The sequence below is a fragment of the Coccidioides posadasii genome, chromosome 2 (assembly GCF_018416015.2).
Source record: "Coccidioides posadasii str. Silveira chromosome 2, complete sequence".
NCBI lineage: Eukaryota > Fungi > Ascomycota > Eurotiomycetes > Onygenales > Onygenaceae > Coccidioides > Coccidioides posadasii.
In genome coordinates, this window is record NC_089408.1 from 4,355,127 (window position 1) to 4,377,166 (window position 22,040).

Sequence of the window (22,040 nt, forward strand, 5' to 3'; positions counted from 1 at the left end):
TCTGACATAAAGTCCACGTGACGCGCTAGTCCCGATACGGGAAGCGACGCCTCGAGAGAGTCGAGTCGATTTGCGATGCGGGTGGATCAACCGCCCGACATCGGCCTGAGTCACAGCCAGAACTGCTTGTCAAACCAACCCGGCGGCACAGAAAGAAGACTGCGCAATCAGGCCGGTCGATCTACGGCTTCATATCGCGATTGGACCGCCTGCCGAGGGGCCCCTTTTTTTTTTTTTTTTTGTTCCTTCGGCGGGTGACGCAAACTAGGGGTGGGAAAGGGCCCATCGCCCTGGGCTCCCATCGGTGGAATCCTTGGAAAGAAAAAAAAAAAAAAGGAAAAAAGAAAATTCAACAGGCCCTTACCGATCTACGGAAAAGCTCCTCGCCTTTGGGACCTCCCCGCCGGCTTCGAGGGGCCCAGAGGGATCTTTTTTTACCGATCTAACTTACCCCGCGGTCCCCGAACGCGACGATCAGTGTGGCGGCTCGAGCAGCCAGCGACAGCCACAGAGCCGGTGGCATTGTCGCGGGCCGTCGTGATGGCAGCGGTGTCGGAGATGCTGCAGGGGAGGAGAGTCGAGGTCGAAACAAGGGGTTAACGCCGGCAGACATGCGACCCACTACGTCAGATAATGAGAACGATCTTGCCTCCAGCCCGATAAGAGGCCCTGCGAGCGTCCTGGGCGGTGCTAGCGGTGGTGTGACGACGGCCGGAATCAATCCTGGCAAACGGCGCCATGTGTCAGTTGGTTGTTCACCAGGAAGTGCGAATGGAGGTGATGAGGTCGAGGGGCAGGAAGAGAAGAGGAAGCATCCAGTCAAGAGAGCCTGCAACGAGTGCCGCCAGCAGAAGGTGAGCTTTTGCGATTTCCCGGCCCTTCCATTCTTACCCTTTCGCCTCGATGCCTGCAAGAGCATTGCTGACAGGCCCTTCTGCAGCTACGTTGTGACGTGATTCAGGAACCATTCACAACATGTACCAGATGTCGCCGTCTCAAGCTGGATTGCAAGATCGAATCGAACTTCAAACGGATTGGGAAACGGAGCAGGAATGCGGAGATGGAGCGTGAGCTCATCGAGCTGAGGAAACAAATCGCCAATGCAAACGCAGCCGCCAATGCGCACCATTTTATATCGCAGCATCAGTCCCCGACCCAAGCATCACCACCGCTGTCAATGACTTACGGCCCTGCTATGCGGGCCGTCCCACAAAACTCGGCCCTGTTTTCGGCGGATGAATATATGAGGCCCCATGAAGCTGTCGCATCGCTTCTTGACCTAAGATCAGGTTTAGATTCCTCCAACTTCTTACGAAGTCCAAGCGGGCAAGTGGTAATGCAAAAAAGAATCGAGGATGTGTCTGTCTCTCAGGAAAAAGTCGCTGACTTATTCGGCCGGTTTGTTTCTCCACCTATACGATACCCCAGCATTACCCGTGTCTTCTAATTTCGCTGTAGATTCTTTACGTTTTACCATCCATTCCTCCCTTTCCTCGATCGAGATAAGCTACCCGAGGACTATTTTTCCACTTCTCCCTTACTCTTTTGGACTATCATTAGCGTAGGCGCTCGTCGATATCAAAGCGATGCGACTCTGTTAAACTCCCTCGCTGGACCCGTCATGAGATTGGTGTGGAGCACCCTGGCGGATGTCCCACAAAGCTATCACATTGTCAAAGCGTTGGCCTTGCTCTGCACCTGGCCTTTTCCAACGAGCAGCACGTCAACTGACCCGACTTTTATGCTATGTGGGATGATGATGCAGATTGCCTTGCAGATTGGATTGCATCGGCCGTCCCATGCACAAGATTTTACCAAGTTCAGAGTAGAATTCAGAGAAGGGGAATTGAAGGATAGGATAACCACGTGGGCGATCTGTAACATCGTGTCCCAAAGGTACTTCGTCCAATCTTACCCTGTAGTCTTTTGGACTGTAGGACTGACCTCTCTTTTCTAGGGTCGCAACCGGTTATGGGCAGCCGCCTTCAACATTATTCGACTGGACCCTGTCTTCTGGAGAGACCATAGACTCCACTTTTAGACTTCTCCCCGATATAAAATCAAGGCTGGACATAGAAAAGTTTTCCGACAAAGTTACAAAAGCGCTATACAGTAGCCATCGGGACCCCGTCGGCGTGGTTAACGACGAAGAAAGAACGGTGATGACATCAGTGTTATTAAGGGACTTCGAGGACTTAGAAACCCGGCTCCATTCTCAACAACAAGATCGTGCGTATCACAATTCAAAGGCAATCATCACACAGCTAACCAAACTTTTACAGCACTTACAAACATGTATCTTCGAGCGGCTGGACTCCATTTGCATTTGTCAGTTTTCTTCGATGATCCAACGACTAAGAACTACCTCCAAGGGCTGTCGTCGCTTTATGTTGCAACCACGGTCTTTCTCGAGGCCGCTTTAGGCCTGGATCACTCGGGAGGTCCCGGCCTTACATATAGCTCTAACTACATTTATCAAATGACCCTCGCCGCTGGATTCACCTTGCTTAAACTGTGCAAGAGTTTTTTTGCTGTTCACATCGATATGGACTACACCAAGTCGCTGTTTAATCGGACCATCTGGGCCCTCCGCAGTATGTCCGTTTCTAACAATGATCTGCCCGAGCGTTTGGCCGAAGTACTTGCACAGATGTGGAAGATGGGCAGCTTACCCGCCCCTCAGCAATCCAGTAATAAGGGTTCCGGCCAGTCAGAGAAGGATGATACTCTGCGATTGAAAGTCCGTTGCCGAATGAGCATGTCGCTTGTCTACGACTCTGTGTGGCGTTGGAGGGAAGATTTTCAGGCACAAGGCAAGAATTTAGAAAGTAGGTATCATTTCTTTTTTTTTTTTTCGGTTAAATGCAGAGGGAGTTGCCAAAGCAGTTAACATCATTTTCGCAGCCTATCTTAAAAACCCGACAAACCCCGATTCAGGCCCAGATTCCTCGTCCTCTTCAGTTTCCCACCTACGAGCTTCTACTTCTACTCCAGGCGCGGTTGGGACTGCGGATCCTAGTCTTGCACCGGCTCCGCTACCCCCATCAACGGCGATTGGAGGTCTTCCTCCAACGGGAGGAAATCTTCCCGCCGTTGGTGGCTTGCCAAGCGGGTACTTAGAGCCAATGTACGAAGTTTTTGATCCATTGAACTGGATCTTGGATGGTTTAGTAGATTTTCCAACCTCCTACAATTCTGTCCAGGGGATAGAAGCCTAGGGGGCTGCATAGATTTTTTTTTTTTTTTTTTTTTTTTTTTCCGGCTAATCTTTGCCGTATTTCGCACGTCTTGACCACCATCGGAAAGTATAATTAACCTACTCCCAACGACCGCCCTTTTGAACAAAGTGTAGTTCCTAATCCTATATAATAAAAGGCTGGCGCACAGGTATTTTTGCTTGAGCGATAGCTATGATAACGATGTTATGAGCTTCCTTTATCAATTTCACAGCATTTCTACAGAGTACAGGTGTGCTGTTTGCTTTTTACCCGGGAGTATCATCCGTGGCTGTGAATTGGAGCTCGTTTCGCAGGCAAATAAGGGGATGACGGTCTCCAAGATAGTCCGAGCGACATATAACGATTCAGAGAAGGAAATTAAAAAGAAAAGAAAAAAAAAGGGGAAAGAAGGAGAGGAAAAGATAAAGAAGTATTTTGAATTACGAAGCATTAGATGAATCACTGGCAATGCCATGATTTCCGCGTGAAATAGTTCCGTTCCGCTCCGCCCGCTACTCTTAGCAGCCACCACCACCACCACCACAGCCTCCACCACCACCTCCCCCTCCGCAGCCTCCACTTCCACAACTGCTGCAACCGCCTCCATCGCAGCCGGCCTCACAAGCGCCCAAAACTGCATCGAGCGCACAGGTCCCAGAGACACAGTCCGCATGCTCACCCTCTTCTATGGGGATACAGAGCGGGTTACACGAGTACATTTCGCAATTGATGGACGGATCCGGCCCATAAGGAAGGTAAAGCGGTACGAAGACAGGGCACCCGTATACCATTGCCATAGCACCGTATGCCCTACTTGCAGCTCCAGTATCATTGTCCGTGTCCAAGGATATCTTTTTCTTATTACGCTTCTCCCAGCGTCTTGTCGCTCGTTGATGGGCATATTGGAGTTTCAAAGCCGTCGGATCCAATAGACTGATATCCCTGGATCCTCGAAAACGCGTATCGATGGAATTATGCGCCGAGATATGTGGACTTTTGGTTGGGTCGGAAGGAATGTCTGGTTGATCGTGGAAGGCGATAGCATTCTCCCGGTTGGAGGAAAAGCGCCCATTGGAACCGTTTGATTCACGGATTGCCTCGCAGTACCAGCAAGTACATTGGCTGTATATCTCGCCGTAAGCTGCCTCGTAAGCTTTGGCGGTCCGCTCAAAACCGTCAGATAATTTACTTGACTCGATTTTGTCATCATGATTAATAAATTTCCCTGGAGTCATAGTAACAGAGTAAGTGAAGTAGCGCTGGGGAGAGAGCTGGTGGGTGTGCCATGCCAGGTCGACATCGAGGGTTGGAACAGCTACGACCTCGGTATTGGAATGTAGGATCCGGAAGAACCGCCTATATTTTTTGATGATGCGCTCCATTGTAAAGTCAAGAGTTGGGGAGTGAAGCCAATCGATATCATCCATCTTTCCAATAAAAACTCCTTGGCGAATAACGGCGCCAATGAGGTCAAGAGCGAAGGGCGAAGAATTATCCCAATATCGAGACATCATCCTCCGAACGGGAATTTTCTCTTCCCTAGTTAGCTGCCCTGAAATAGAACCGTTCGCGGTGGATCTGGTTCTAGGGGACTTCAAGGCCTGTTCAATCAAATCCCGAATATCTGATACCGAAGCACCAGGATTCTCTCGGAAATTCAGGGCCGCGCGGAGTTTGTTTTGGAGACAATTCAGGATTAATTTGCTGGGAAATAGGACAGAGTGCTTTGCGCGGACCGGTGTTTGCGGCACGCCTTTGAGCGATAAGATGGTCCCGGGCATTGGGATTTTTAAATTGGCAAGCTTCTCCATATCGTTTAGGAATTTCACCACACGAAGCCTTTCGTGGTCAAATTTAAAGTAGCACCTGGCACAAATAATTTGGAAGCCTCTATCGGCATAACCAGTGCAATTCTCGAATGGCGCTTTGATGGATCCAAGTTGAGGCCGCTCTTGCACCCAGGGAACTTGCAAATTGGTTTGGCATGCCGGGCAAGCTACAATCTTATAAGGCGAATCGTGAAGGTTATCCCACGAACATGACGTTTTCGATTCAAATCTCTCCCGTGCGCCGTCACCCGGCCTGTAATCGAAGGAAGAGCTGTCTATGGAAGAATTCACCACTTCCCATGGCATTCCGGCTGTCCAGACACTCATCTTCCCGAGACGGAGACAATCTTCAAGGTAGTCCCTCGGATTAAGCATATATGCATGCCACACCATGAGCACGTCTGGGAAACGGCCTGATTAGCAAAGCGAATACACTCTATAGAAACAGCTAAAAAAAGAAAAGAAAACAAAAGAAAAAAGAAAAAAAGGGGGGGAGGAGGGTTTGCGACTTACCCAAAGGTGGCAAAACATCCATGGTCCAAATGACCATGTTCTTCCATTGTGGAAAATTCTTATACTCTGGGTTACTAGTAACATCATCTATCGTCGTCGCGCCCTGACATTCACCAGGCCCATCCATTGGGAGGGTAAAAAACCACTTTTCAAATCGGCTGACCGCCCGAGCAACATATACCCCCCATCTCTTCTCCCTGACCAACGCAGTGATTTTCGTTTTCTGCTCTTCTGGTGTCTGAATATGAAAATGATCTGCTTCGTAGAGACCGAAAAGGCCATCTGATTGGGAAATAGTATCGCGAAGGTCTGCAAAGGCGGCCAGGAGCTTTAAATGCGCGATGCACTCATCCACTATGATTAGCGCAGAGGGCCGTCCTAGGACCCGGGGAAGCTCAAAATTGAGGGGCCGCATCCCCGGCAGCGGGATTTGCTCAGTGGATGGAGGTGGGTTATCCGAAGGCGCTCTCGGGGGTGATTGTGGCCTTTTGGTTGGACTCTCCTTTCTTCCTGAAAACAAGTCTTTGAACATGGCTGCGTACCCTGGGGCTCAATACAGCCAAAGTGTCAAGGCTAGGGAGGCGGGAGAACCTGCCTGTCGAGCTGAGGCTTTCTTAAACCAGTGCAGAAAATCAATGCCAATCTTGATGTAGCAGTAGATGCACAAGCAAAGCGATCTAGATTTAAATGAAGCGGGATGTCGGTATCACAAGTACGTATATAGCACCTCGCCAATGCGCCAGGGATGCACAGACCTGTGCCAGTTGATAGGTTGGGAAAAGGAACAGCCATAACCGCTGAAATCGCTATATATGATACTGATTCCGGAAACGGGCTTGCCGCTCACAAGACAAAAGTGGCTATGAAGCCCCGGAGGGAAAGGCGGACTCCAAGGCACCACGACCCTAGAAATATCAGCCTTACATGGGGAGGCCCAGACAATTTTAGCTAGGGTGGAAGTTAGCGGGTCACCAGGCACTGGCTAACGAATCTAAGTCTCGGACAGTTGGTTAGGCAATTCAGGACATGCATGCAGCTCCGCACTATTTTTAGCTGAATCAGATAGCCAACTGGGTAACGAACCAGGGCACCGCCCCATGATCCACCGAGGAAGGGTGACCAGCGCTAATGGGAAATCATGCTTGCGAACAAGGCAGCGTTGGTGTAACACGTTATTAAAACATCGGCATTGCACGGAGCATGCAAAAGACTGCACATGGAAGCAAGAAATTTGCTCATGTAAATCAGCCTCAAGCTCGAGCGAATGTGGTGCCATTGCCTCCCTCTTATACGGAGTACTTGGGAAGCAGAAGCACCCGACAGAACCGTGAGCAGGGCAGCGTCGCTCACATATACTGACATGCCTTGTATGGATACTTATTCAGCCATTATGCAAAGTATAGGGATATCCATAGCCCAAAAAACCACCAAAAAAAAAAAAGGAGAAAAAAAAAAGACAATAACTCTTCCCAAAGACGCATTCATATCGTCATCAGTATCATATCAGAACTAGTTAATAAAACGTCCGTGAGGCCTTAGCCTGGCCCCTTATATCCTTCTTCTCCAAACGCCTCTCTGAATTTCCAATTAAACTCGCAAGAAGCAAATACCAAATCAGTAAGACCATAAAAGTATATACATATGCGTACATCGCACCAAAGATTAAGTAATTGAAGGCAAAACCTGTAACTGGTGCCCCTGCGTCACATCACAGCGCATTTGCCGTCCCTCCTCCCACCTTGACTACCTCCCTCACTCAGCCAATCGCTCGACTGTGAACCCAAAACATTCCTTCCGGTACGTCTATCGCGAAGACCGTAGTTGGCCAGAGGCATGAGCCTCCCTGCGTCTTGCGAACGGGAGCGGGATCTCTGGACACCGTGGCTTCTGGCGGCTAACACATGGTCCGCGCTTAGGCCAAGATTGTTGCGCTGATGTACGCGCAAACTACTGGCCACCGGATTACCATGTGATGCCGGGCGAGGGTGAGGAGTGCCGTGATGCAAGTTATTGGCTTGTGGTCGAGTATTATACCAGCTTCTCCGGGTTTCAGCCTCGACCGGAGTGGGTGGGAGGGACCGCATATTGAGAGCATTTCGGGGAAGCGGTGCGGTGTGAGGGGCCGAAGGTACAAGAGATGCGTTCTGATTTTGAATTCTGGCCTGCATGGGCCCTTGATGACTTGTAGTGGAGGTAGAAGCCTGACCGGCAATCGTGTGCGAGGAAGGGCGGAACTGCGTGGTCTGTTGTGACGCGGGAGCACTCTGGCTATTCGCGTTATGTGGTTCTGATAGTAGAACTGGAGCGTTCTGTAATGGCGATGTTGTGTTGGGGCTACGTGCGGAATAATTTGACGCACGATAATTTGTGTTCAGCATCGGGAGGGGCGGGCGGGGAGTTGGAGAAATATCGGGAGGTTGCAAGAGAGTGTTAGAATTGCGATTTACTCTTGTCGAGGAACGATGGATAACTGACTGCGCCATAGATTCTAAGCGGGACGTCCTTGAGCGCCGCAGTTGATTGCGGCCTACATCGTTTCTGGGAGTCGGCTCGGTCGCAGCCGGCAAGAGGGTTCTTCGTAAGTGCTCTGGCAGCGGAGCTTCAGCATTCGGCGTATACGGCGGCGGTGGTGGCACCCAATTGTCTGCATCGCTCTCATGCGGAAGATATCGAAACCTTCGACCGTCCGATTGTACCTGCCGAGCATTTCTGTATCGTGGATCAAGGCGATTTGTAGCAGCCGACGCTCTGTTTATCGTATCCCTAGACCTTGGCGATGAATTATTATAAGGGTTGTCTATCAGCGCAAAATCCTCGCCTTCGTTTGCAGGTGAAGTAGGTTGCAAGCGCTGGTTGCGCCACGGTCCGCGCGGCGGATTCATCGAGGACGGATCGCGACAGCCACCAAGCCCACGTCGACGGTTCATATGGGTCCTTCTCCTTTCAAGCTCGACCTGCTGGGCTAGATTCGAGCCTGGTTCTGGTAACTTGGTGGGCTCTACCTCTCCCAATTCGATCGTTATCTCGGTTTCCTTGCCGTTCGACGGAGAATATTCAAAGTCGTATATCAGGATTCTTCCGCCATCGATTGGTAGCATGTTTCCAGTTGCTGCACCCAACCATGAGCTGACCCCGCCAGGGGCTACGGCTGCTAGCCTGCAGAGTTTACGAGACATGGTATCTCCCGAGCCCTGGTCATGAACCCATTTGATGGCCGAAATGCCGCCTAGAACGCGCAAAGAGGATCCATGGACGAAGGTTTTCGCCCCGTCGATGGTTTTCTTGAGACGATTGAAATTTGTTGCTACCGATCCCGATTTCCAAACCGGGACTTTTTCTTGGCCATCCGCAGCCTCCCCTAGCGATGAATCGGTTGATGCGTGGCTCTCCATATTCGGAATTCCATAGACCCACAGTTCGGATTCCCAGAATCCCACAGCCAGGAGCTCCCCGTTCCCGCTAGCAGCGGGGAAGATGTAGGGCTTCGGTTCATCCCTGTCAGAATCCGGTCCCGGTCCCACAAAATATATCGCCTCTGCATTCGGGCCATCGATCGGGGCTAGGCAAAACGCTTTCGACTCAATGTTGTACCCGGCAAACCACGGCGAGCCGTCACCTCCTTTTATGGATGGAATCAACACTGCATGGCTATAGCCTTCATGCACCTGTGGGAATAGAATTTGGGTGGTCCACAGTCGGCTCTCTAACTCTCGAACTGAGAGATCAACGTCAGGATCATTGCACAGTGGAGGGGAGATGGTGACGAAACTGGAGTTCCGTAGATTATTGGAAGCTCCGAGCAGCATTGATCCGTCACAGCAAAAAGTTAGGAGATCCACGCCGACGCATCTGACGGCCCTGCGAGCAGTGGACAGAACGTCCTCTCCGATGGCGTAGACTTCGATGCCTCCATCATAAGCAACAGCGAGAATTGCTGCATCTGGTGAGAATGCAAGCGCACGGGGTACATCGCTCAATCCTATGCTTTGCACCAAACGTGCGGTGCCGCCGTCTGCGAGTGTATATATGTGTGCCTGGTGCTCCGAGGACACCATGGCCAAGACGGTCCCTTCGTCGGCGATGGTGGCTATGAGAGGGCGACGCATCGTCTTCAGCTCGTGAAGTACTGAGATCGGGTCCATGGTCAGGTCGATCACAAAGATCCTTGAGGAACTAAGCGCGAGCAGCTGCCGGCCTTTTGCAGAAAACTCGAAGCGAAAAGCTTCCCCCTGTGGAAATGCAGACGACGAACTAGCTGACACCGAAATCAGATTTACTAACGTCCGTCTTGGCCGAAGGAACACATCAAAGGCATTCCTCCTTGCTTCGCGTGTAAATCTGCTTCTTACAGTCTTGATGTCATCCGACGCCGACAGGCTCGAAGCGGGGTCGTGGCTGGCAGAGCCTGGGGTACGGCAGCCCAGGAGGTGATGATGGTAAAGCTTGGAGCAAGTAGAAATCTCTCTCCATTTCCTGTTGAGCAACGCGAGAGAGGCGAAGACATTTGCATCCACCGTGTAGAGGATCCTGATTTGACCAAATAAGCATACATAATCCACCACCACCACGACATCGAAGGAGTGGGGATTCAAACAGACCGTTCGATGACGTCTCTAGGAAGCCTGCTAAAGGCATTAAGCTGAGGATCCGTTTTCCCCTCTTCAGCATGCCACGCGGTAGAGCCGCAGCCAGCTACACGGCGAGGGCGAGTTCTGCGAGGGCCCGGGCCACTTGCCCTGCGCTCTGGGCTGCACGCACGAGAGCATTGCTGCTCGCTATGATTCCCGTCTCTTGCTGGCAGCGTGACGGGGTCAGATTCCATAGTCCTGTCGAGCACGTCCGATCAACCATCATCCATAATAGCGGACTCGCGCAGCGATTCGCATCGGTCCGTGGCTCGAAGAAAATCAGAGAACTCCGATCTTTGAGCCAGACTTGGCGGCCCAGTCGTTGTCAGTCCGTCGGTCCCGTCCGTCGGTCCGTTCGTTCGTTCGTCGCGGACACTCCCCTTTTTTTTTTTTTTTCACGGTGCCGGTTGATGGGGGGTGTTCATGAAGAGAGTGACAATCCACAGCGCAGCAGCCTGTGCTTCTGCCAGCGAGCGGGTTTCATAGTCGACGACTCGACGGAGGAGGAGGATGGGATGCACAGAGAGAGAGAGAGAGAGGAGAGAAGAGAGAAGAGAGAAAGGAGAAAGAGGGGGAGAAGAGAAAGGAAAGAGAGAAGAGGACAGCGGCCGCTCCGCCTGTTCCCTCGTTCGGCGCAAGGATTAAAAAAACGCGGCAGACTGGCAGCCAAAGGCGGTTTAGCGTACTGAACAGCCACCGCTAGTCGGACCAATCACAACGCGCATCCAACAGCGGGTAATAGACGCTAGTCCCAACCAGGCATGGTTTGTGATTACCTCATGTTGGCTCACGTGACATGCGCAATTGGCCAATCGGAGGCGACGCAGCGGCAAAGATGTAACATCGTCAGACGAGCGAGAGAGCGAGAGAGAGAGAGGGAGAGAGACAGAGCGGCATCGCGTCATAAGGAAGCTGTGCCAGACAGACAGACAGACAGACAGACAGACATGGCAGCCCGGCTCCCATCATAATGGATGTGTGTGCGCTGCCTCCCATCATAGCTGCTCTGCGTCCCCGTCCCAATCCAATCCCCTCCCCTGGCAACCCATGACTTTTTCTCCCGCTCGACTGATGATTCTCTGCACCGTTGGTCCGCCATCCCGCCGAATTCCACCAAGCATAGACGCTCCGAACCCGCTGATGGGCCCGGTTTGATATACCGGCACCCTTTTCCTTTCTTTTTTTTTCCTTTTCTTTCTCTCTTTTTTTTTTTTTTTTTTTTTTTTTTTTTTTTCTTTTTTACTTTTGTATATAGAATTATGTCATCTTCAACGACGACTTCTGCGCCCGCGCCCAAAAGCGCGCCGGCATATACAATCAGTACGGGTTCCAGGCCGTACCGATCTCACAAGGTGAGAGCTTGCGATCTATGCCGGAAAAGAAAATCCCGGTGCACCGTGGATCTGCCCGGCCAGTCATGCCTTCTATGCCGGATTCAGGGTGCCGATTGTCACTACAAGGAGGACCCGGCCACAACGGGATCTTCGCTGCACGGAAACAACAACGGCGAGACGAAGCGGTGGTCTCCCGCGCCAACTGCTCCTGTCCAGCGAAAGATTAAGAGAAAATATGAAGACTCTTCCTTGGATCAGCAGCCCGCGCGGGACATCATGTCGATTCCCTCTGTGACCACCGCCTCACAGCCTCCGGTCACCCATCGGCACGACCAGAATCCCGAGCACCGCAAGCATAACGGGCTGGGCGGATCCATGAATGAATCTGTACACATCATTGGACCGGTTGCAGCCGAGGACGCGCAGGTCATAGAACGCTACATGCCTTCCGAAAGGTCCAAGAAAAGCCCCGACGATAAAACCCCATATAATGTTTACTCTAACGACCCACGAAAACCCATCCTCTACACGACTGTCGCCAGGCAAAGACAAGGGGTCCGCTGCAGCGGCGTTCCCGGAGAAAACCAGAAAGATATCATTGAGCAAATCTTAGGTCCCTTTAAGCACGACCTTGTCACAATGTACGTCCTTTTCTTTTTTTTTTTTTTAACCAAACCCTATCCCAATCTGAGTACCCTCTCCTCCCACCTCCCGCCTTCTAACCTTGTATCTTTGATCAGATTTTTGGAGAAGATTAATGCCTCCTTTCCGCTCTTCGATGAATATGTTTTCATGGAAGCTTATAAGGCCGGGGACGGAAGTCTACCGCCGCCTCTAATGTGCCAGGTATATGCCATGTCTCTCATTTACTGGAATCAGTCGCCGGTTCTGGCTCCACACCCCAAACCCGACATCAGATATGCGGTGAATCTCGCCGTTGCTGCTCTTCATGAAGAGTTCTCGGCTCCTGGATTATCGACATTGAGTGCTGCATTGATTGATCTGACTGGACGACCAATCTTCTCCATGACCGGGAATGCCATCAATACGGGACGTACAGTTGCGCTTTCTCACTGCCTTGGTCTGAATCGCGACCCTAGCAGCTGGAAGCTCTCTCCCTCTGAGAAGAATAATCGCATCCGGCTATGGTGGGCTGTAGTTATCCACGATCGATGGTGAGTGGTCTCCACCCTCCCCAAAAAGAAGTAGAAAAACAGCCCCGATCCATAGAAATGGGAGACCGCCTGTCTGACATGGAGGATTTCAGGGCGAGTTACGGGCACGGAGTGCCTCCGCAGATCTGCCGAAATCAGTACGATGTCCCACTCCCCACGATAGACATGTTAGTCCCACAAACTGGCGCCAGCCAACAAAGGTTCCGGGCGGCACATGGATATATCTTCCTGTGTCGTCTCACCGAAATTCTCGGTGACCTACTCCCCTTGGTGTACGGTCTTCAACCGAAGAACGCCAAGGAGACATCGAAAACTGTAAGGCGGATGAGAACAGAGCTGGACAGGTGGGAGGATTCACTCCCCGAGTGGCTGAGATCTCCTCACAGTGAAAACGGCGTTCCAACATCCGGCTCGAGCAGCCTGCAGTTGGCATTTTTGGCAGTGAAAATGCTTGTCTGTCGAATAGAGCTCCAAGTATGGTTCAATTCTTTTCCCTCCCCCCCCCCCCCTCCCCCCCCGGCAGGGGGGCCATTTTCTCTTGAAGCCAAAGCTGATCTGTTTCTTCGCAAGGAAATTAACCACTCGGAGAACTCCAATCCTGAGGCTCGACGTTATTTCCAGACAGAATGTAGGAAAGCAGCTGAGGATATAGTGCAGTTCTTTCTTTCTCTCAAGAGACCCCATTTCCAAGAGTTTTGGATGTCATGTATGTCTACTCACCCGGTCCTCCGTTCGTCGCGCGGTTCTCAATGCTAACTGCCTCTCCGTAGACAGTGCATACCATCTTACGTCAACGGCCACGTTTCTTTTCCGCTGCGCGTTGGAGACCTCTGACCCTGATATCGCAAGATCTTGCCTAGCAAACGTCGACACATTCTTAAGCGTCCTCCGGAGAGCTCGGGCAGAGCATGAGTGGGACGTCGCAGATATGTGCCTTGATCACTGCGAGAGGATCTTGAGCAAGCACCCGGGAATCAACCACGACGATCCACAACCCTCGATCGCGCCTCCCTGTGATGTAACTGACACGCCCGTCTCGATGACCATGCCGATGCCGGAGACTCCTTGCCATAATGACATTGTTGGGGATATGATGTCCATATCGGGGACGTTTGGCGCGATGGACGGATTTCCGTTTGACATGACCGGGATCTGGGACGTTCCCGGGCTTCAGGACCAGGAGAGCCACTTCATGAATATACCAAGCACAATGTGATAGATAAATAGGGATACTTCTTTAGTGATCTGTTTATTTTTTTTGTCTCTTTCCCTGTACATGTATTTAGCTGACGTTCTTGCGTCCACTGCGTCTTTTCTTGTTTTGCTCCTTTTGAGTGTACATACAGACAAGCTTTGTGATAATTCAAGACACCATACTCCGTACCCCGTACTCAGTTCTCCTCGCCGTCTCTAGATGGGAAAAAGAAAAAAAAAAGGAAAAAAAGAAGGGAAAGGTGGAAAAGTTTCCCACGGGGCCGCAGGCAAAAGCAGTGCGAGAGTGCACTAATGCCGGTCGAATCTCGTATCAAAGCTCAGGCCAACCGGCGATTCAGCGTCCTTCAACGCCGGTCGGCGTTAACACAGACACGCATTCTCGGCAATAACCAGCGATTAACTCGGTTTCTTTCTGCGAGCGCTGGCCAGGCGAATGTCCCCCGAACACGCAGCAACCATATGGCTCCAACTAACCCTCCACGGCAAGCAAGAAAAGGATCGTAATGCCTCCCCGCTATGCGTCTCCGGTGATCGCAGAGTTTCCCGATACCGTGTCTCAAGTTTTCCGCCTCTGTTTTCCGTAGTTCTGGAAGGAGACAAAAGATGAATGCTGATCGACCTGGCTCATGACTTATTCCTTAACTACACTTATCTAAAGAATTGGGTGCTAGTTATCTGCTGTATGCAAAGAGTAGTAGTTACCAACCCCGGTATGAATAGTAGACAGGCGATTCCCATCCGGTCGTGGAAAATCACAACGAGCATCGCGGCCGTGGGAGTTGGCTCTGTGTCAGCCATAGTGACAGGCCTATAACTCGGGGATAGGGAACCTGTACTGGTGCTGGCCGGCGGTTGGACAACGCCGAAGGTCGTATAAACGGCTTATCCAATATTTTTGCTGTATTAGGGTTAGCACCGTAGCCTGCTACCGGCCGGGGATGAACGATTGACCCCAGGGCAGTGTATCTTCACTCGGATCTTCCCCCAGAAAGCGTGCAGATTTCCGTTTTGCAGCCAGCAGACCAAATTCCCGCGCACTCATCCAAAACAAGCTGGCTATCCCGCACTCTCTCTGCTGCTTTCCCCCACACTAAAACCGCAAACCCCACGGGGAAGCTTGACGGGGTCTTGCAGTCTCCGTTGCTCTGGACAATTGGGAAAACCAAGGCCTATATAAAGAATCAATTCCCCTTTCCTCGGGCTCCAGAACCCTCCTTGGAAAGGAAGCGGCGGGAAAGGCCAATCGCTGAGTTGCATATCAATTCATCCCCTGGAACGGTTTCCACGGGCACTTAACACATACTGCACACAATCCCTGTCGCAATCTTTCTTGACCCCATTATCCTTGTTGACTCTGACACGTCTGACCAACGACCTCACCCTTGGTTCACATTTTCCCGATACCAGATACTTTAGATATCGATAAGCTCTTTTGCTCCGGACGCAGTCGCCCAGTATCGACCATGGCGCCCACCGTCGCCCAAGTGGCGTCAAACGGACATAGCGCGGAAAATGACGGGGGTTCTGGCTCGAAGCGTCTCTACTCCGCGCAGACCAACTTGCTCGCTGCGCAAAAAAAAGCTTCACATGATTTCCGCTCGGATGTCGTCACGACACCGACGGAGAATATGATGCAGGTAATTATGAAAAGAAATCAATTCCTTGGGAAACACAGAGCCGGGCAAGTGAAAGCCCCGGAGTACGTACCTTGCTCGTGGCCAATTACATCCTGCGGGAGCTCTTTTGCGAGTCACTTTTGATTCTGCATTGCATGTATTGTCAATATTGGGAGTTTGCTTCTGCAGCTGGCTATTTGCTTTTTTTTGCTTACGTCCCTGTGCGGTTAAATAGTGCAAATTCGTCTCTCTTTTGATATATTTTTTATTTCTCGGCTCACCGATAATTCCCAGGCCATCATCGATGCAACATTCGCAGACGATGTGTTCGACGAAGGCGGTGATCCCTCCGTCACGGCCCTTGAGCAGAAGCTCGTGGAGCTCACGGGCATGGAAGCCGCCCTCTGGGTGCTCTCTGGGACCATGGGCAATCAGATCTGTCTACGTACACACCTGACACAACCTCCACATTCGGTTCTGCTGGACCATCGAGCACACATTTATACCTGGGAGAGCGGCGCGCTGCCGGTGATGTCACAGGCGAGCGTGACTCCAGTTCACCCGGCAAACGGAATCCATTTGACGTTGGAGGATGTGAAGAAGAATATGATTCCCGAGGAGAACTGTATGTGATCCACTCCCAGTGCCCCTGGCTCGTGAAACTTGTCTGATTCAGATTTCCAGTCCATTTCCCACCCACCCGGGTCGTGGCTTTAGAGAACACCCTCAATGGAACCGTGTTGCCTCTGAAACATGCAAAGGAAATCTCCGACTACGTCCGCAGCTATCCTGTCCCTCCGGGCCAGAAGCCCGTCGCCATGCATCTCGATGGAGCACGGGTTTTCGACGCTGCGGCCGGAGAAGGAATCGATATAAAAGATTACTGCGCCTGCTTTGACAGCATTAGCGTATGTCTTGCAAAGGGTGTCGGTGCGCCAATCGGTAGTGTAATCCTTGGCTCCAAACCATTTATTGCGCGAGCAAAATGGTTCAAAAAGATGTTTGGTGGTGGAACAAGACAGGTATGAGCTCTCCATTTTCCCCATTTCCCCAAACTTTCAACCAAATCGATAAAAGGGGGGAAACAAGAGAATGAATGGAAAAATATGAAAACAATACGAAAAATGAAAAAAGAGAGAACCAGGCTGAATAAAACAAATTTAACAGCCTGGAATGATGGCCGCGGCTGCTCACGCGGCGCTGACAAATTCCATTCCTCAACTGCCCCGCGTCCATTCACTCACCAAATCCACCGCCGCCCGCCTCTCCGCGCTGGGCTACACATTCTCGTCCCCGGTGCAAACAAACATGATCCTTCTTGACCTTGAAGCCGCGGGAATCCCCGTCGCGGCGTTCGTGGACTACTTGACCGAGGCTGGTGTGCAGGTGTTCCCCACACCAAGATTGGTGTTTCACTATCAGACAGCCCAAGAAGCGGCGGACAAACTTGTCGATGGGCTGGGGCGGTTGATACAGGATAAGAAAGCTGGGAAGGACCTGGTTGCGAGGAAGATGACGGGTGGCTATGCCAAGGGTGGTTCAGAGTAGGGGAACCTGGGGCGTGTATTCTCTGTGAAACTCCAGCAGAGGGCTTTAACTTAATGAACATGCATGGTGAATGAGTATGAATTGTCTTTTTAGTCGTACAACTTTTGTTGTTCAGACAGTACAGCAGAGTTGGGTTGATGATATTGGGATAGCTGCTAGACTAAACATAGAATGAGGCCCATCTGTTTATCTTTGGCAGGCAATTCAAATAGGCAGATATGAATTTGAAGAATGGTGGATATTATAAAGTGTGTTTTCATTTCAAAATATGGTACATAGAATTTCCAGTTGTATGGGCTAGACCAGGTGTCTTGCTAAGAGAACATGAAGGGAAAATGTGTCAATATGAACTCTAATGAGCAAAGGGCTAGTAAAAATGGACGGTGGGAAACTGAAAAAACAACGATGATGACTCCAGGTCCAAACCCATTAAGGCTTAGAGAGGAGAATAGGACAAACCCCCAAAAGACGGAGTAACCTAACCGCCAACATGCACGCGAGACCCCAAGACAAGATAAACAGGGTGTATGTGAACCCCCCAAAAAAGAACTTCCTTTTATACAAATGGCAGCATGTAGGAACATTAGTCTTCACATCATCATTTGTCCCCTCTCATGATCACCGGGGAGGCACTTCAAGAGTTCATTTCTTCTCCTGGCCGCCACCTCCAAAGAAACTTGTGAAGCTATTTTTCATCCCTTTCATCTGCTCATCTCTCATCTTCTCTTCCTCTGCAGCCATCTCGGCAAGCCATTTCTCTCCATTTTCTTGGATCTCCTTCTCAATCAACTGGTATTGCTTTTGGCCGCGTTCTCGGATCTGGTCCCAGAGCATCTTGCCCTGCTCCAAGCCCTCAGTGGTACTATGATCCAACCCATCGATAGCCGTTCCCATTGGCTTGATACCGAAGAGTGACGCGATGCTGCCGATGCTGTGCTTTGGTCTCTTGGCGCGTTCTTCGGCTAATTGTTGTTCGAACTTCTCACGCATGATCTTTTCCCGTCGAGCGAATTCGGCGGGGATGTACGTGCCCTCGAAGGATTTCAAGACAGTTCTGACGTCATCCATACCCATTCCCGCGACGTATTCAAGGAAAGGAATCAGAGCAACAAGGGATCTATCTTTCGGATCACCGTTCCATTTAGGAAGGATGATGGCATTCTCGGGTTGGCGTTTAGCGTGGGGCTCATGGGTGTCGATCAAAATGACCTTGGAGAGGTCACGGTTGAGGTAAGAGAGATCCTATCCAAGGTTAGAGAAAACGGTCGAGTGCGCAGGAATAAAAATGATAAAAAGATACCTTAACATATTCACCATCCTCGTATTTCGTGGCTTCTCTGAATAGCGGCCAGCGGATGATTCGATAGGGATCCAGCTTGCGAAGCACTTGGTCGGCCATCATGCTAGGAACGGTGGTGAAGAGGACGAGCTCGTAGTACTGATTAAGATACCGGAGGAAGTAGTCAACTCCTGGGCGTTTAGCAACTCGCCATCCGTGTTCCCGAGTCCATTCGCTGTGAACAAGAAGATCTTCCAAACTGAGCACCAGTGTGTATGGCTGCCTCAGCGCGGGATCCTCTTCGGGCAAAAGCTTCTCAAAAGCTGGGTCTTTGTAGTAGCTTGTCAAATCATCGAAACGTGCCTTGATACGGTTAAAGAACAGGCCGAATCCCCAGCCCGAAGGGGCATCTGGATGGGCTTTCTCCTCTTCCTCTGTAGCCCAGTCTCGACCAAGATATATCGTCCCAGCGAGGCCAACGCTGAGCATAATGGCATACGTCAGGTTTGCAAGTCGGGTGCGACGGCGATCAAGAGAAGATACATAGGCATTCTTTGGAATATCACCACCGCCGCCGCTCTCATCTCCAGCACCACCCTTTTCGGGATCTTCTGTGAGGTTCAAGCCGGTGGGACCACGGCGTCTCGATTTGGCAGCCAACTCTTCGGCTATCGTAGACGGGATACCTTGTGTAAGATCGGGAAGAGGCTGCTGCGGTTGCTGCACAGACTGCGACTCCGAGGCATCTTCCGTGGGACGGCTCTCTGTCTCGAATTCGGTCTGGTTATTTGAAAACTCCGGGGATTTTGCACCGGCACCGGATGGCCCCGTTTGGGCGTGGCTCACACCAGCGCCAGCACCGGTAGACTGTGGAGCTTCATTCTGTTGCGATTCGGGGTTTGATTCAAATTCCGTCTGTTCTTCGGAGAAGTCCTTTGGTTTCGAGGGATTTGGTGGTTGGGAGACGACTCGTGGTTTTTGAGAGGGATTGACATGAGAGCTAGATGAAGGGGCAGACGAAGGGATATCGTAGCCATGGGGTTTGTGGTTTTTGGCATAATACCTTGACTGGAGCGTTGTGTAGGATAATCTGATAGTGGTGGGAATCGCTCTGTGCCTCATCAGAGGCAGAGCAGCACGGCTGAGCATCTCGGCGGGGTGCTATTCACATCAATTAAAAAGTAGAAACAAGCTCTGTGCTCATGTTCTGGAACCACAGAGCATTGATTGAGAAACGGTGGGAGGACTGGGGCTGGATGGCTGAGGGCTGCCTCTCCGCGGTCAAAAATTTGGAAATGATCTTTGAGCTCCAACCTGGCTGGCTACGGCTCTCTCCAGCGGCCAAGCGTGCAATCCCGTGATGCTCTGTTTTTGGTTTAGTTAACTTTAGTGGAGTCGAACTACAAAAAGGCATATCACAAAAACTTTCAGTCTTTTTCTTTTTTCTTTTTCCTTTTTTTTTTTTTTTTCTTCTTAACCAAAATGAAAGTTGAACAACCCAGACAATTGAAATTTGACACCTTGCATGAGAAAAGTTAGTTTCTCAATTGGTATGCATTGTGTTGTATTAGCTGGGGAGACCGAGGTCTAGTTTACTGGCCGTCTTACCCCCAAGAACGACAAGTGAGATTCCAATGACCATGTCGTCCCGTTGGTTTCGATACATGCACTTTAACAATAATGATAATGATGTGTCTCTTGAGTCTCTCGGAATCTGATGGCTATTCGGAATTCCACTACTCCGTACACTCCTGTCACAAACTTTAGCTCTATGCAGCCGAGACATGGCTCGTGGCTACGGTTTAAGGACCGCCCGGCAATCGACCACATGATTCTCTAAGATTCCGTCAGTGGTAGCACCTCACAGCAGGTGCTTTTCTTTCATTGCTTTTCATACTTGTAGTCACAATTTTGATTTGTACCCTGACCGGACCAGAATAACAGGCTGACTAGTTGTTCTGTGGCTGAACCCTGATGGAAGAATCCCGTGGATCATGATGCATCTCAGTTTTAGGCGGAGATTGTTATCATACCATTGTAGATGAATCACCTTGTTATCCCAGCTCACTGGTTGTACACTCACAGCGCTTCTATTAAATGGAAAAGAAAACCAATGCCAAAAAAAAAAAAAATTCACCACCTTGACCTATATCATAGCTCTTCATCAGTTTCCATCTTGTCAACCTGCTGCTCTGCCTTATTTGCTTCCCGAGCTAGAGAGGCTTCTTTATCAATCATTTGCCGCGATATAGCCACAATGTTGTCTTCGATGAGCTGTTGACCGACGTCTTGAATGTCTGTGTGTATATAAATTGAGAAACAGGGTCCGGACTCAACAAGGATTAAAGAATTACTTACGCTTCTTCGGGTCCACTTTTCCGACATATCTCGTCTTAAGCTGATCCTTTGTGAGCTCGGTCTCCTCTTTCACTCGCTTCTCGTATCCTTCTGCAAGGCCAACAAGTTTCTGTAGTCTCTCGACATTCTGCACTCCATCTTCACGGAAATTCTTCATCTGCAGGGCGTCCGTCCAAACATGCTTGTGTAGATTCATCAACATATTTTCCTCTAACCCAGTCTTTCGATAATTGATAGCGATGCTATAGTAATGTCGGTTCAGACCGTGGATGAGAGCTTGGATCGACGGCTTGTTGAGGTGGCCCAAATTGGAAGTGGTTTGACGAGGCTCTTGGCCCATTACAAGAGTTTGTGGCGCGATCAACCGGAATGCATCGATGACAACTTTTCCTTTAACAGACTGAATCGGGTCAATGACGACAGCGACGGCACGCGGAGTAAGTTGTTCGAAGGACTGTTGCGTGTTGATATCGACCGAGGAGAGCCAGCATCCAAAACCAGGATGGGAGTGATACCATCCAACCACTGTCTCTGGTCTACACGTAGGTTAATACGTTCTGTCACGCTTGGGAGGGGGAAGAAACTAGATATATCCGGCCGTCAACGAACCTTCCTGTTTGTCGGAGCATGTCCATCATGTTTGTCTGAAATACGGGGTCGACTGCCTCAACGCTGACACCGGTACCACTCTGCGGCATAGCAAATACATCGACGACTCTAACAGTATATTCGTCCACGAAGTCTCCGAGCATCAAGCCCATGACCTCCATTGGCACACCGGCACGACCATGCCGCAGCATCTTTAAGAGGGCGAGCGAAGAAATGTGGACAGTCTCTGAATTGTCTATGAGGTTCGGGGTATCCTGGAACGGGCAATTTGTCAGTTCCGACATGGAGTAAAAGTCATGCCCCAGGGTCGAGGCTTAAAAGACAACTTTCGACCAGCTGCCACAGCTGAAGAGCAGGCATACGTACCCCACTGGGAGCAGCATTCATACCCATCCCCTGGGCAGCTTGGAGCATTCGACTCAGGCGCTCCATTTTGAATATGAGACCTGTCTAGCCTTGCGAGCAGTAAGGAGATAGGAAAACGGGACGGGATGTAATATCCACGCCCAAAGGGTAAGCTAAAGGGCAAGCTGTTGAAACAAAAGAGCGGAGTGGCGCGGGTGCTGGAGAAAGAGAGGCGGCGAGATAAAATGGATAGGGAACTCAGAACAGCCTGTTGCCCTAGACGGATTTAAGATGGAGGTTTTGGATGTGGTTGTGCGGGTGTGGTTTCTGACTGAGCAGATGGAGCAGCGCGAGTGAGTCCGTTCTCTCCGTC

The 22,040-nt window shown here is 50.7% G+C and overlaps 7 protein-coding genes across 8 annotated transcripts; 3 read left to right on the plus strand and 4 right to left on the minus strand.

The window, feature by feature from the left end:
* Positions 1–142: 142 nt before the first annotated feature.
* Positions 143–3,218, plus strand: D8B26_003859 (uncharacterized protein; the record flags this gene model as incomplete). Its single annotated transcript, XM_066124291.1, has 6 exons — positions 143–854; positions 941–1,398; positions 1,459–1,896; positions 1,958–2,229; positions 2,283–2,828; positions 2,905–3,218. The coding sequence occupies exons 1-6, from the start codon at positions 612–614 to the stop codon at positions 3,216–3,218; spliced, it is 2,271 nt and encodes a 756-aa protein (XP_065980371.1). The 5' UTR covers positions 143–611.
* Positions 3,219–3,618: 400 nt separating this feature from the next.
* Positions 3,619–6,460, minus strand: D8B26_003860 (uncharacterized protein). The gene is made up of 2 exons (XM_003071676.2): positions 5,561–6,460; positions 3,619–5,448 (listed from the first exon to the last, which is right to left on the minus strand). The coding sequence occupies exons 1-2, from the start codon at positions 6,090–6,092 to the stop codon at positions 3,737–3,739; spliced, it is 2,244 nt and encodes a 747-aa protein (XP_003071722.1). The 5' UTR covers positions 6,093–6,460; the 3' UTR covers positions 3,619–3,736.
* An 803-nt stretch (positions 6,461–7,263) lies between these two features.
* On the minus strand, positions 7,264–10,382 carry D8B26_003861 (uncharacterized protein; the record flags this gene model as incomplete). Its single annotated transcript, XM_003071675.2, has 2 exons — positions 7,264–10,087; positions 10,159–10,382. 2 exons carry the CDS (start codon positions 10,380–10,382, stop codon positions 7,264–7,266), a joined length of 3,048 nt encoding a protein of 1,015 aa, XP_003071721.2.
* Positions 10,383–11,447: 1,065 nt separating this feature from the next.
* D8B26_003862 (uncharacterized protein) lies at positions 11,448–14,481 on the plus strand (the record flags this gene model as incomplete). Of its 2 annotated transcripts, XM_066124292.1 has the most annotated exons (6): positions 11,448–11,540; positions 11,628–12,163; positions 12,263–12,697; positions 12,790–13,171; positions 13,268–13,403; positions 13,468–14,130. In XM_066124292.1, the coding sequence occupies 6 exons, from the start codon at positions 11,448–11,450 to the stop codon at positions 13,911–13,913; spliced, it is 2,028 nt and encodes a 675-aa protein (XP_065980372.1). In that variant the 3' UTR covers positions 13,914–14,130. The 2 variants fall into 2 exon arrangements, with proteins under 2 accessions (XP_065980372.1, XP_065980373.1); XM_066124293.1 differs by having other exon boundaries at positions 13,268–14,481.
* A 364-nt stretch (positions 14,482–14,845) lies between these two features.
* D8B26_003863 (uncharacterized protein) lies at positions 14,846–17,314 on the plus strand. Its single transcript, XM_003071673.2, has 4 exons — positions 14,846–15,549; positions 15,823–16,153; positions 16,213–16,550; positions 16,696–17,314. Exons 1-4 carry the CDS (start codon positions 15,376–15,378, stop codon positions 17,074–17,076), a joined length of 1,224 nt encoding a protein of 407 aa, XP_003071719.1. The 5' UTR covers positions 14,846–15,375; the 3' UTR covers positions 17,077–17,314.
* Positions 17,315–17,368: 54 nt separating this feature from the next.
* TIM50 (mitochondrial inner membrane protein required for protein import) lies at positions 17,369–19,607 on the minus strand. Its single transcript, XM_003071672.2, has 2 exons — positions 18,377–19,607; positions 17,369–18,318 (listed from the first exon to the last, which is right to left on the minus strand). Exons 1-2 carry the CDS (start codon positions 19,502–19,504, stop codon positions 17,719–17,721), a joined length of 1,728 nt encoding a protein of 575 aa, XP_003071718.1. The 5' UTR covers positions 19,505–19,607; the 3' UTR covers positions 17,369–17,718.
* A 643-nt stretch (positions 19,608–20,250) lies between these two features.
* Positions 20,251–22,022, minus strand: RPN11 (multicatalytic endopeptidase). Its single transcript, XM_003071671.2, has 4 exons — positions 21,689–22,022; positions 21,323–21,576; positions 20,714–21,249; positions 20,251–20,652 (listed from the first exon to the last, which is right to left on the minus strand). Exons 1-4 carry the CDS (start codon positions 21,752–21,754, stop codon positions 20,507–20,509), a joined length of 1,002 nt encoding a protein of 333 aa, XP_003071717.2. The 5' UTR covers positions 21,755–22,022; the 3' UTR covers positions 20,251–20,506.
* Positions 22,023–22,040: the final 18 nt, after the last annotated feature.